Here is a 14,675-nt window from a genome sequence, read left to right on the forward strand (position 1 = left end):
AGGCTGCCCGGAGTCTGTGGAGGTGTCTCCTCTTTGATGATCTTCAGAAGCTGCCTGGACATGGTCATGGGCAGAAGTGTGGATCTGCTGGCAATACTTTGCCTGCTGCAGCCAAGAATATTCAGCTTTCTCAGCAGCAGGGGCACATTGCTGACTCTTGTTCAACTTGGTACCTACCAGGAGCCCCAGGCCCATTTCTTGAGAGCTGCTTTCCAGCTGTTTGGCCCCCACATGTCCTGGTGCCTGGGGTTGTTCCTCTCCAGGTGTTGGTCTCTGCACTTCTCCTTGTTGAATGCTCAGGTGCCACACTGGGCAGATGTGGGATGATTTCACCACCCCCTGTAGGCAACCCCTGTGTGATGCCTAGCAGGATCTAGGAAGGGACAAGGGCTGGAGTGAGGTGGGCAGCCCCACATGGGTGGCGGGTACCCAGAGAGATTCATCTGGGCTGACCCCAAGGCCAAAGAAAAAAAAAAAAAAACAGCAAAAAAAAAAAACAAAAAACCAAGGGGTTTTTGGTGAGTGTTTTTCAGCATAGAAAATAAAATCACTGGATTTATATTTGCTGCTTAACTGTAAATTACCCATGTGTGCTTTTTGTGCTCTGGCTTTCATCAGGATTTTCAACCAAGACCTAAACATTCCTGACCCACACAAAACTGCTTTTCCAGAAGGGAAGTCCTCCTTCTCTTCCTGCCTGAGCCTGATAAGTAGAATATTAACATTTCTTGGAAAAAAAAAAAAGTCCAAAAGCAGGACGTGGGAAGTACAAGAAGACTCATTTTGGCTACAGTTGGGTTGCAGTGTTCATCCTACAGAAAAATAAACTCCTGCTCAAAGCTGCAGTACAGCATGGTGATATTGAAAAGATCAGATCAGGTACCAGGCTCTCACATACATCCCACTGCACAAAATCCCACTTCTCATTGAGTTTGGGGGGATGATCCATGGCATTAAAGGATGTGGGGATGAATTCTCCATTCCTGGAGTTGTTGTACCCCTTCCCCAGCCCTTGGTGATGCCATTCATCTGAATTGTGAGCCTGGTCGGATGATGAGCTTCCAAGATTATCTACACCTCTCTGACACCAGGAAAAAAAATTGTTACCATTCAAAGTTCTTCTGCAGCCAGCGCAGTCCGTGGTCTCTCAGACTCTTCCAAAGGCAGCCCAGCATGAGACGATTCACCTTAATTCTGCAGAGAGAAGTGCTTTGTTTTCAAGTGTAGGCTATTATCTCCAGCAGTGCAAAGGTGTCTGCTTACACCAGAGGCCCCCACCCCGCCAGCTCCTTACAGGTGGAGGATGTGCATGGCCACCCCACAAATGTGCATTCAAAACACTCTGGGTCAGGTTCTTGGCAGAACGGGAGCATTCTGCACAGGTGGGGCCAACTTGGAAAGTTTGAGGTGCACTCGATGGTTCATCCCATCTGTTGCATCAGGACCACACAGAAATCCACACCACCACCCAGATGGAGCAGTGAGCCCTGAGGGTTTCTGGCAGCATTCAGAGGTGCTGGTCACTGCATCTGTCCTGCCCACGTGGAAGGGACGAGCATCCCAACAGCCCTCCAGGGGGCTGTGGAAAGAGTTTCCCTTCTGTGCAATCACCTGGGGGACCTGAGCCAATGGGCACCTCGAGGGTCTCAGTGGGTGGGTCAAGTCCCATCCGCCACCAGCCCCAATCTAGGCCTCACTGACCCCAGCTTTGGGCACCTAGCTGAGGCATCCCGGTTAAAGCCTGGATAACTCATCACTGTGGATCACTGATGAGTGGATCACTGATACATAGAATAGAAACATGTAGGTTAAGAGATTTTAGATGCCCACACTTAGGTGACATAAATCCAAATAGTGTTGGCTTCTCAAACCTCTCATCCCTCCATGGCTCCTCCACTCAGCTCTGTGGCTTGCTGGTGTCAGGATCAAGCAGAGACCACTTCTTTGCCATTAATCCTTATTGTTGAGCTCTGGCCACTTGGTTTGAAGCATCCCATCCATCTGCCATCCTCCCTCCACCAGAGAAGAGCTCCCACTGCTCCTTCCATGCCCGCTGGCATCTTCCTGCTCACCTGGCTCTGCGGAAATGCTGGGCTAGGCTTTATTCACCACAACAGGATGGAACAGAGGCTTCTGCCTCTCAGGAAAATGGTCACAATTTCAACACATTTGGAAAGGAAACAGGATTCTTTTTTAATCCTGAAAACAGAAGAAAATGAGGTACCACGCAAAGTGGGTGTCCCTCTGAGATGGAGACAGCCACATTCATGTGCCAGGCTTAGCTTTAGGCAGGAACGTGCTGAATGTCCACATCCACACCTCCAACTCAGAGCATGGGCTCTTCCTGGATGCTTCTGGTCCTTCTTCCAGCCTGGACCCAAAAAGACTTTTCCACTAAAAATGGCAAATTACTATGAAAACAAACAAACAAAAAAGAATGAAAGAAAAAGTCCTTTTTGATAAATCAACCCTTTCTGACAATACATTTCCTTGAAGGTGTTCCAACCAGCTGTAATACCAACACTGCGAGGAAGTCTGCAGGCCTTTCTGCTTGGCTGAAAACACCAGTTCTGCTGAAATCAATGGCAGATGTTACCCAGTGTTAGGTATATTCACAAATTGAAGCAAGCCCAGAACTGCACAAAGAGGAATTACTCCACGCCAAGTGTGTGGTATCGCAATCTCGCTAAGAAGCACAGCGCAGACACGCCTTGCACTTTATGCTCCCAGGCAATCCTTTCTGGCCAAACAAGTTACACGTGTATTTATTTTCCTTTCATTTCCTAACGCTGCCTAAGCTGAAGAGATAACTTGTGAACAAATAGGGCTCGATTCCCTTCCGGACTGCAGCAGCTGCCTACCTTGAGAGGATGGAGCTCCAAAGCACACGATGGCAGCAGAGGTGGGACCCAGAGGACCAGACCTCGGGCTGGGCTTTGTGGGCTGTGCTGCTGGGGTTGCTGTTGTTATAGATGCATGGCTTGTTACACTGGGCTCAACCCAGAGTGAAGATAACAGAGACAAGGGTCACCTTGAAGTGCACAGAAACTCCTGCATTGAAGGATTGGGTGATTTGGTTGAGGCGAGTTCAATTCATGTTGCCTTCCCTGTCCTGTGAGTGACTCCAAGCCCACAGTTATCATGATAAAGGTAAGGAAGACCAGCCCTTTCCCCTTTGTCCATCTGTGGCTCAGGGCTGCTCTCAAGCACCAAGCTGCAGATCCCAAAGGCACACAGACCTCTCCAGAGGATGTGCTCAAGGAGAGGCGTCAGCACAGAGCAACCTGCCCAGAGGCAGCTGCTGGTACTGGTCCCAACCTTTTCTCCTGCCCTAAGATCCATCCACCCCGGGCAGAGGGGTCCCATTCCCAGCAGAGCAGAAGGCCCTGAGCCCTTGTTCCCGCGCATGGAAACTTCCCTTCCCCTCCTGCTCCAGTCCCTTCCCACTGCAGACCAGCCTGTCCAGGCAGGGGACTCTTTAGGCACATGCAGTGCTAAACACATTGCCTGCAACCCCCAGCTCTTACTTACATATTCTGTAGCATAATGAATTAACTCTTTTAACGTGCTTCGATAGTGCAGAGGTGTTTTAAAAGCACAAAAGGGCCATTAATATCAGTTGTCAAGCCATAAAAAAGAACAACTATGCTGCTGTTACTTTCTCGATTAGCCAGAGCTCTCTGGGCTGTGTTATCTTGTTTGCAGTTGAGACAGAAATGTGATAGCCATCCCTCTTTGCAAAAGTAACTTTTATTTTGTTAAAGCCGTACATTTCCAAGGACAGAGTAAAGCTCACAAGCCATAAATCATGCCCAGATAAGAATAATCTGAAACAATACTCTGCAGCAGGATGTTGCTTGTTCTGTAACAATTACTGGGTGTTTCAGGCAGATTTCCCGCTGCCTGCTCAGACGTGCAGCAGAGAAGAAAAATGACTTGTGCTGGTCAGGGTTCTTCATGTTGGAATCTGAGCGTGTTCAGACAACTTGAATAGTACGGCTCCACATCTGCCCAAATCCTACAGTGCTGCAGTCTCCCGGATGGAAAGAACCAGCCACTCTGCAACCAGGGCTGCAGCACAGACACGTGCCTACGGGCTGGCCTCAACCTCGCTAGGTGACAACTGTGATGGACATGTGGTGACACCAGCTCCCCAGTGCACTGGGATATGAGAGCAGGTCAGAGATAAGGCCGTGCTTAAGGCACAAGAGAGGTGTGTGGGGGGCAGCTGGAGCTGCATTTGGACACCAGTGCCGCCACGTGTGCCTCCCGAGGGGACCCTGGGGCACCCACAATGGTGTCCACTGCTTCACTGGCAGCTTCAGCACAAAGGAGGGATTGGTCAAATGTTGCTGATTTCACATGATTAGATCTTCCCTCTTCTCTTGTCCCCACGGAGTCTCCTCCGTGCACACCCCAGCTCTCGTGTCCCAGTTTTGGAGGCTCCTGGCTCACATCCATGGGAACAAGGGCTGAAGAAACAGGAGCAGTGAGGACAGGGAATGCAGAAGAGGGGACAGGTGCCCTTCTGACATGAACACTGCTCATAAATGAGTCACTGGACAGATATTTACATAGCAGAATGCACACTGTGCCCCAGGCCTTCCTCACCTCCACCTGTTCTCCAGGCAAGGTCTATTAAAACATAAAATCTGTGAAAGCAGCAAAATTACCTCCAGTGCTCCCTTGCTCTTCCCCTGTCATGTGTTCCCCCTGTCTCTCTTGTAAGTACATCAGTGCTGCCACCAACCCAGACCAGTCCTACAGGAAAGCACACAAGGATCATTTTCTCCACTTGAGCTGCATTTAGACAAATATGCTTAAGAAGGATTACCAGGACAGTACCAATTCCCAGCACAATCCAGCAGAGATCTCTGGCACAAAGGATCAGCTGTGTGTTGGATGAATCGCCAGCTCTGAACATAGGCAGGGCAGGCTGATCACTGACACACAGGCTGTTTTGAGGCCAAAAGCATCATCCACACGGCTCTACTGGGCTTTGGAGCCCACCAGCCAGGGCAAGGAATTTGGGGATGGGATCTTGATTGGTCACTTCAGGGAAAGTGAACTTGGTGTGGTGAAGGGAAGGAGCTGGCAGCTGGTCTTGAGAGCGATGAAACACACCCAGCCAAATTCCTTCCCAGGCTCTGCTGGCGGGACTCCAGTGCAGTGAGCGGTGCAACCAGCAGCAGGACTTGGACCCATTCCCCTCCCACTCCCCATCTTGCCCCTTTGCACCCTGCCCACCTTTTCTCTTTCAGAAACTGAAGTCTTTCCCCAGACTACCACCTCCACACCACGAGGGATGTGCTTCTGCAGAGGTCACTGCCAGTGCATAGGTCTCAGTGTTGTCTCAGTAGGAAAGAAGCAACCTTGTACCACATTTAGAGAGCATCTCCCAGAGGAAGCAGCTTGATGTCTGCAAATCACAGGAGGTTTGTGACCTGCACCGATAAAATCCAAACAGTTTGAAACAGACAGAGCTTGAGTTGCAATGGTGATGTCCCCTCGTGAAGTTACCTTGGCCCTCCCTGTTACTCCCTGTATTATTATGTCACTTACAATAAATACCAGAACAAAATCAACAGCGTTTGGCCACATATCTTAAAGCATTGCCCCACTCTTCTCTCACTTTTTGTCTTTGCAGCCTTGATTTCCATCCCTATCAGTCACCAGAGGAGCCCTTAGGGACAAACCGCTTGGCTATGTGGCTAGCCACGTAATAAAAGCCATGCAGGATGGAGGCTGTGGCATCAATGGCCAGCGAGAAGGTGCCACCAATCCCAGTGGCCATGTCTTTGACGACAGAGGGAATGGCACAGATGGAGTAGTAAGGGAAAGAAGCGAGGTGAAGGACAAACCCCATGGGGATGCGTAGAATCCTGTAGGTGATGACTGCCACATCTTGAATAATTCCCAGAAAGCCCAAGAAGATGTTGGTGATGACCCTCCCCACATCATAGGGGATGCTGATGAGCACCATGCTGATGGCTTTAAGGTAGGACACCGTCCCGTTCCACAGGCTGTAGACTCCATTCAGAATAGTACTGCCAACTCGCTTGATAACAAGCCACAGAATATAAAACATAAATTTCACCAGCTCCACAATCAGGTAGATGAGGAGTTCCAGAAGTTTGATGAAAGGGGTAGCGATTATGCCAACCACTTTTCTCACCAAGCCACTGTCTTTGGCCTCCTCGTTGTCATTTGTTCCTACCTGTTCTCCAGATCGGATCTGACTAACAGCTTGCAGTATTGCTTCCATTTTCTCATTGCTTTCGTTGTCTTCTCCACAGTTGCCCTTGAACAAGTCAAGCCCTGCTAGGAGTTGCTTCTCCAGCTCTCCCACCGTGAGGTCTGCCAAACTGCTTTCATCACCGACTTTTTTCACCAGTCCTAGAGACCATCCCTCTGGAGCATCGCAGCACGCTGCCAGCCAGAGGGTCTCTGGCACTGACACCTTGCCTTTAACTCGGACACTGGAAGGAATTGCTCCTGCAAGGAGGTACAGCTGGTCCTTCTTGGAACAATGAGGGACCAGAGCTTGTTCCACCACCCTCTCAATGTTGCTGTGCCAGGTTTTGCTCAGAGAGGGACGCAGAGGGACAGCGTTTGTCAGTGTGTAGGTGGCCATTTGGAAGTCTTCCTTGTTGAGCGAGCTGGGGTTCAGCAGCCCTCGCTCATAACCAGAGCCCACGTAGTCTGAGGTCAGAGCTTGATTTGCACCAAGGTTGTCCAAAGTGCCAACAACATCGGCTTCAAGCACCATCTCACGCTGGTCATTCTCTGGATCATCTATCTGAAAAAGTAGAGAGAAGGGTTAGTGCATGCAATTCACCTTCCTACAAAGCAATGTGTAAAATAGGCTTTAAAGTGCATTTTCCATGAGGACTGCTATTACATGCTGTGCCATGGATCACATGCTCCACTCCTTCCTCACTGTCCTTGTGGCAATGGCTTCAGAGGGGTGTACGCTGCCTTTGCTGTCCTGCTAAATGAGTCCGTTTAGATTGCCAGGGCTAGCTGCAGCTCTCCAGTGTGGCCTGCAGCACAGCGCAGCCTCCAGCATCTCACCAGCCACCCTCCACTAAGCTTCAAACTGGTGCTTATTTTCTAGAAGGGATTTCTGGTATTAAGGGAAAACCTAGAAGGGATTTTTAATAGAAGGATTGATTTAGGTCTACGTTCTCACCTCCTGCGGTGAAGGTATTTTCAATTCTTTTAAGCATCTGCTGTCTCATCTTTAATCAAATCCAAGCAATGAAGAATGAAAGGCATGATATGTAGGATGCCTAGAGAAGGCATTTACCTGTCTCCACTAATTGAGTAAGTTGGACACCATGGCAGATGACCTGAATTTCACTGCCTTTAACACTGAGCCCAGGCTTGTCATTAGCAGTCTGAACCTCATCTTTAATGATCTCCCAGCTTCCTGTGGCTGAGGAGACTGTCACCACAGGTCCTCAATGGAATCTGTGCTACGAGCTTGTGTCTGCCCTCACCACCGCATGGAGCCAGAGGCACTAACAACCCCACAGAGCTATGCAAGGAGCTAATACACAGTGGGAGCAGGAGCATCGGGGCACCATGGTGTGTTCAGGGCTTTCTCAGGTGACTGCAGCTCTCCCTGCTCCTCTTGAGCCTGCAGCCTCTCCAGGGGGGGTGTGCCAGATTGCCATTTTCTTCCCCAAATTAGAGGGCGATCATGCTGGTAGGAACTACATGGTGGCAGGCAGCATCTGGCAGTCACTGCCTCTTGAAATCTCTGTTTCTCATCCCAGCACTGCATTGACCCCATTAAATCTGCTCTCTTTGCTTCTGGCCCCTAGGCTGTTTACTGCACTGTATAACACATGTTTTGGAGACATACACAGCAAACATTTCATATTCTGCCTTGAATCACGCCCTAGTCACTCTTCCTGGTGCCTGGGCTCTCCTGGAGTGTGCTTGGACGCATGGCTACCATTTATGCCCTTGAAACCTTACACAGAGCTGGCACCCTCTCAGAGCTGCATCTCCCTGCATCCCCTCCTGTGTGCTTTGTGCTCAGTGTATGCAGCTATCCATCATCCTCGCTGCACAAATCGAGGTCTGGTTGCTTCTTGCAGCAGTCAATCCCCTGCAGCCTGGCCTCAGTGCTGTCTCTGCAGCAGGGCTGGACACAGCGCCAACACGAACCACTTCCGAGGGCTGCACTACCCGCGGCTGCCTGCTAGGAGGGATCTTGCTTCGTCTTGAAGGCTGATTGCTTCGGGACTGGAAGAATTCCTCCGTGCTGATGCACAAGTCTCAGCATTTTTCTCTAAAGATAGCACTTAAAAGAAAATCCTTCTGCACTTCTGCCTAATTCTACACCCCTCGCTCAGACACCTCAAACTTGCTCTGGAGCCCACGGGCTGCAGCTGACCAGCTCTTTTGCTGCGTTGCGCTCCACAAAATCTCAGTCCCTTCCTGCCTGCCCTGTTTCCCGTTTTCGTGAGACGAGAGTGCTGTGCCCCCTTCTGAGCCTGACATCCTTTCAGAGATCCTCGTTCCTTCTTGCTCCCTTTGCAGTGCTGCAGTCCCTTTCCTGCTCAGGCACCTACTGCCTCCTTGTCAGAATAAGGGAAATGGTGGGGGGAGACTGAGGTGCTGTACTTCAAAGACATGGAGACCTGAGACTGCACAGCTGTTTCCTTGCAAAGATTCCCCGGCTGCAAGGGCATAGACTTGAGTTTCTCTGGTTATGAGCTGATGAATGCATACCTGGAGGTGCCTATCAAGCAAATATGTGCTTGCTTAGCTGTTCAGCTCCAGGGTTTTGCACATACCATTGGGATTGTTTGGGTGCAATTAAGAAAGAACATGAAAAATGTGGCTGTGTGCTGTGCATGCGTAAGACTCTGACATCAGTGAGTGCTTATAATAACTCATACCATGGTCTGTAATAACTCACGTATTACTGGGCATTTCATGCCTCCTGTAATCCAGCTCCAAAGGCAAGCTGACTCTAGCACTGCATCTAACCTGTGAGCAAGCTGCCTTCTGATTCCCAGAGCCTTTGGTTTGTGTTGCAACAAGAGCACATCTGCATCCATGGGCCAAGCGTGAATTCACCTGCAAAAATACCCTGCAATAGCTAGGGGCAAGGCCCAAGCAGGCAGGTAAACAACTAGATCCTGTGAGGATTTAAAAATAAATTATGCATCCAAACACCTGTTTGGATTAGAGCCCAAGCACCTATCATTATTATATGTTCTTCATAAAGTGGGGGTTGCCATTCTACAGAAGGGAGTGAACCTCATGCTCTCTTACAGTCTCTGTTGTAGGAAGCTCACCAGTGGCTCCAGAAGCACATTTCTCTTAATGACCAAGGCTGACAAGAACAGCAGCTCAGACGTAGCCATGGCTGAGTGACACAAACCCTGCCTTGGTCCTCTGGTTGGTGGAAGTCACCAACCAGATGAAAATACCAGGACATTTACCCAGCCTATCCTGGATTGGAAGAGAAGAAGCACCTCCGGTGTTCTTCATTTCTCTAAAGCCAAGATTCAGACTAAACTATAGGCTTTCAGACCAAAGTGCCTTGCTCTTAAACCTAAGAATCATAGAATCATTGAGATTGGAAAAGACCACTAAGCTCACCTAGTCCAACCTAGTCAGCCCACTCCCACCATGCCCACTGACCACGTCCCTCAGTGCCACATCTCCATGGTTCCTGAACACCTCCAGGGACGGAGAATGCACCCCCCTCTCTGGGCAGCCTGTGCCAGTGCCTCACCACTCTTTCTGAGAAGTAATTTTCCCTAATATCCAACCTGAACCTCCTGTGGCACAACTTAAGGTCATTACCTCCAGTCTTAAAAGAAGTCAGCAACAGAGCAGGTTTGGGGACCCAGGCCTCAAGACATCCCATCAGTCTCCTGATCATCATCCTACCATTCTTGCCCTCTCACTTATTAACTTTCTGATTGCTAGATTAATTCACTGTTTCCAGCTGCCAATCAGCTGTGGGTGGTCCTGACATTCCTCTTATTTCTCATTCGATGACTGCCTCAGTGCTACATTTCTGGTACACACATTCCTGAGGAGGTAGGCATACAGGGTGTGAGACAGAGCCCTCATAACTTATATCCTGATCCAAAAAACAAAGCATGTGACAACCTTGAGTCACCCATCAGAATGCAGAGAGAATTTTTATAGCAATTTCCTCCTGCTTGCTCTATCTCCATGTGGGTGTGCATGCACACATAAAAAAGCACATACCACTGTGCAGTTCAGCCTGTTTGCACCTGGCTGTCTCAGTGCCAGCCGATGTAATCCCTATGGCCTGCTGTAGAGCAGGTGTTGTGAAGACCTTTCTTCACCATCTGATTTAGCCCAAGCAGAAAGAACATGAGAGTCAGGTGAGAAATCTGCTCTCCACTTTCTCCTCCTGCATCAGTCTGGACTGCAGCCTTGCTGCCCACCCAAGGTATGATGCTTCTAAGCCAGAAAGAGCATGACTGCCCTGTCTCACCACTGATAGCCTTGCTCCAGCCTTCTCCAACCAGCCTTTACTGGGGTCTCTGCAGCCCCATAAGGGCTTCAGCATTGACTGAGCAGTGGTCAAGTTATCCACTACATGCTGCTCATCAAAACCTCAAGTTAGGGGGTAGGGTAAGCAGGAGGGAGACGATCTCTGTCTTCCTTCCCTCCATAATGCCACCTGCTGTGCCACAAGTGTCTTTCAGACATGGAGATCAGTGATGTTCCCACCTCCAGCACAGCATCCTCCAAGGTGGCCATACTGAGATCTTTCCTTAGCTGACTCATTCACTGTTGTACAAGAGCACATCTTGTTTAGGAAGCCTTTCACTTTCATAGAATCATAGAATGGGTTGGGTTGGAAGGGCCCTTAAAGCCCACCCTGTTCCAGCTCCCTGCCGTGGGCTGGTTGCCCCCCACCAGCTCAGGCTGCCCAGCGCCCATCCAACCTGGCCTTGAGTACCTCCAAGGATGAGGCACCACAACCTCTGTGGGCAGCGTGTGCCAGGGCCTCACTACCATCTGAGTAAAAAATTCTTCCTAGCATCTAATTTAAATTTCCCCTCTTTTAGCTTAAGGCCATTGTCCTTTTTCCTATTTCTATTAGACCCTGTAAAAAGTTGGTCCCATTCCAGCTTGTAAACTCCCTTCAAGTACTGGAAGGCCACTCGGAGGTCTCTCTGGAACCTTCTCTTCTCCATGCTAAAATTTGTGAGGCTTCTTTTGCCTGGAGCTCACTGGTCCTCAGTAAAGCTCTGCATCTTGACCAGGAGTCAGGCATGGGTGTACGTGGAGCATCCCTTTGAATGTGCATCATGATGTCAGTTGGGATGCTTTGTAGTTGAAAAAGAAGAAAACAGGCAAACAAATTGCTCAGAAAACAGCAGGCAAAGGAGGAGAGAAGGAAGCAAAAGAGTCCAGGGGATTATTTTTTTTCTGAATACCCTGATCTAGCTGTAGGTGTTCCTGTTCATTGCAGGGGAGTTGGACTTGATGGCCTTTAAGGGTCCCTTCCAACTCAAACGATTGTATGATTTTTCTTGTTTAGCACTAGTGACAGCAACTTGCTCTGTAGAAGAAACATCCTGGAAGTGCTCAGCTATTTGACGCTGTCACCATCTGGTGTCACCTAAGAACAGAGCCACTGCATCCCACGGGCTACACAGGTGGGAGGCCACAGCAGCTCGAGGCAGAGCCAGCTGATGGCTTCTGGGGCTGAGTAGATTTCTGAGGCAGGAAACACAAAGTCTGGGGCTTGAGAGCAGGGTGAGCACAAGGTGGCGGAAGCGTGAGGGCTGGACAAGGAGGGAAGTTGCTGCTGGAAGGCCTCTCGGCCTGCCCGAGCAGGTGGGTGAGCCAGGCCCGAGGTGCAGGAGGTGGCATGGTGGCCTGAGGTGACTGTGGGTGCAGGGGCTGAGGTGAATGGGGAAGGCCCCACCTCAGCCTCGCTGCCCGCTGGTGCTGACAGCAGGTGCTCAGTTGGCTCTTTGCTCCCTTTCTCATCGCTGTAATGCCAGAGTTTTCTAAAAGCTGTCCTCTGCCTCCAAAAGGCAAGAGAACACCTCTCATAGAGTGATGGCAGGAGAGATCAGCCAGCCCCAGGAGCGGGCGGCCAGCCCAAGGGGAGCACGGAGATGCCACCCCCATCTGCCCTGCCCTGGCCTGCTGGTCTCGGGATCTCACCTCCAGCCCGGGGGGACAGGAGCAGAGCAGCCACTGCCCCAGGATGAGGGAGAGCTCTCCCCCTGCCCCAGCGTGCAGCACCATGCCCTCACACCACGGCCAAGCACCTCGCGGGCTGCTCTGAGCTCCTGCGACACGTGGGGGCTTAGTGTTTGCAAACACTTGAAATGTGGGGAAAAAAAAAAAAAAAAAAGAATTTAGGGGAAACATACTTGGTCCCTCAGGGCAGATTTGTGAGGATTTCTTTTAAATATAGCACCTCAAGGAGGTGCAAGCACCAGGGCAGCCAAGCGCTCCGAGGCCGCAGCTTGCCCCACGCACCTGGCTGCAGTCAGCCGAGTCCGCAGCACGGGGACACGGCAGCACTGCAGTGCCACCCGCGCGCGTTCTGTCCCCGCACAGTGAGGCTGAACGAAGGGCTCCTGCCGCACCGGCTCGCTGGCAGCACGGCAAACCTCAGCCGGGCTCTGCCCCGGCACCCCCTGGCGCTGCAGGGCAGTGGGGCAGCTGGGGCAGGGGGGCTCTCCTCGCCCCCACGCCGCCCCTCGCACCCAGCTCTCCCGACGAGCTCTTATCTGTCCACTTTCGAGCGCAGCGAAATCTAAGTTCAGAGTCAGCCGGGGTTCACGGGCACCCGTGGGGCTCCGTGGCTGAGACCAGCTCCCCGCCGGCAGCCGCACCCGAGGAAGCTGCCCTACCTGCGGCTCCAGCAGCCAGCTCTCCTCCGCCCCGCTTCGGGCCGTCCCCGCGTACTTGAAAGCGGAATAAAGAGGGATTTTGTCCTTGGTGCTGTAGAGGGTCGCGAAGCGCGGCTCCCCGTTGTACTGCTGACAGATTTTCACGTGGAAGGGCTCGGTGAATCCTTCCGGCGGGACTCGTCCGGGGAAGAACACGTTACACTCGGCAAAGCCAGCTTCGTCCTTGCCGACGACTCTGCCCTGGGAAAAGCTCGGGAGAAGCGACAAGAAGAGCAAATACAGCACTGACATCTTCACGGCCCGCTGCCTCGCCCCGTCCGTCCGGGCTGGGTACGGCGCAGGACCCGCACTCCGCGCCCGGGCAGCGGCGGAGCCAGAAAGCGTCGGGCGGAGCGGAGAGGGAGGCGAAACCCGGCGGGCGGTGATCCCTGCGGGCACCGGGCGCTGCGGAGTCCGGAGGCCACGGGCGGTGCCGCGCTTATACCCGCTGCGGTCACCGCGGCCCCGAGGAGAGAACGCCGGGCAACCCGAAATCATCGCGGCTAACTGGGAGGAGGAGGAGGGAAGCCCTCGGCGGTGCCGTATGTAGCAGCGGGGTGTGGTGTCTGCATTGCAGCACAGTCCCCGGGAGGAATTTTGGCTGACGCAGCCAGAACTCTTCCTGGGGCTGCCGGGGGGGATGCCGCAAAGTCAGATTTGCCGCCCAGAAGAAGAGGTGAGCTGCTGTCCGCAGCCACCAGCCCGGCCGAGGGAGAGGAAGGAAGGGAGAGGGGAGGAAGGAGAGAGGCAGCAGGATGTCAGCGCCGCCGGGAACACGCTGTGTCCCTTTGTGGGGTGTCCACCACCGCAATTGCTGCCAGCACCGTGCCCATGCTTGGCCAAAGGTAGAGCTGGCAAAAAAAAAAAAAAAAAAAATGCAAGGAATGAAACCACTCCTCGAGTTTATGATCCACTGTCACCTGCCTGTGAACCTACAGCAGCTGCTTCTGGGTAAACGGGTAAAAGAATTACTGTGATAGCTGGGAAAATGAATGTTTTCACAGCAGTGGGGTGGGAGAGACTACAGAGTATTTATTTCCTCAGGATCAAGAAAATCTGCAGTTCCCCATTCTAGAAGTTGGATACGATCAGATACACTGCCAGTAACTCATTCCCACAAATTAAAAAAGCCAAGGTGCCATAAAGGACGCTGTCACACAAAGCTGTCACGCAATTGCCACAGCGATTTCCAAGCAGGAGTCCCCAAGTGCTGCCAATTCTCAGCTGCTCTGCAAGAGAAGCTGTATGGCACGTGCAGCCTGGAGCGTGAGTGACGCCATGGGACGGAGCGCTGCCGAGGCACCCGCCCAAGGTCAGGGAAGGAGCCTGTAAAAGTCCTAAAAATAGCCCGGGCTCTAAGACTCTCATTTCTGCACTCGGGGATGACTTCTTGAAGCAGCACAGCAAAGAAATACGTCAACGCCTTTTCATGTGATGTTATCAGCTTGGGGAGACAGAGGCAGGCTGGACAGGCTGGGGAATGGCAGGAAATGCAGTAAGTGGCTTGTTTGGTTTCCAGGCAGTGGCCTGGTCACTCAGCCCTGGCAGAAAGAATTAGTCATGTGCAGAAAGATGATGGGAATGGAAACACATGCACGGCCCAGCCAGAGCACAGCAGCTCCAAAGGACAGGCTCAACGTTTCATTTCCCTGGATGTAAAAAACGCTACTGGGAAATCAAGAGCTGAAGCTAAACCTGAGCTGTTGGGTGTTTATCTGATCCCAGGCTTGCAATTACCTGGGCAACAGA

The 14,675-nt window shown here is 51.7% G+C and overlaps 1 protein-coding gene across 1 annotated transcript; it reads right to left on the bottom strand.

Moving 5' to 3' along the window:
* On the bottom strand, nt 3,733–13,483 carry ENDOD1 (endonuclease domain containing 1). The gene is made up of 2 exons (XM_021381597.1): nt 12,888–13,483; nt 3,733–6,799 (listed from the first exon to the last, which is right to left on the bottom strand). The coding sequence occupies exons 1-2, from the start codon at nt 13,422–13,424 to the stop codon at nt 5,666–5,668; spliced, it is 1,671 nt and encodes a 556-aa protein (XP_021237272.1). The 5' UTR covers nt 13,425–13,483; the 3' UTR covers nt 3,733–5,665.

Source organism: Numida meleagris, chromosome 1, assembly GCF_002078875.1.
Source record: "Numida meleagris isolate 19003 breed g44 Domestic line chromosome 1, NumMel1.0, whole genome shotgun sequence".
Taxonomy (NCBI): Eukaryota; Metazoa; Chordata; class Aves; order Galliformes; family Numididae; genus Numida; species Numida meleagris.

Excerpts from the sequence above, each read along its gene's own strand:
- ENDOD1 (XM_021381597.1), bottom strand. The coding sequence starts at position 13,424 with ATGATTTCGGGTTGCCCGGCGTTCTCTCCTCGGGGCCGCGGTGACCGC. Across the intron at positions 6,800-12,887 it reads GCTGGCTGCTGGAGCCGCAG|ATAGATGATCCAGAGAATGA; the intron begins GTAGGGCAGCTT and ends CTACTTTTTCAG.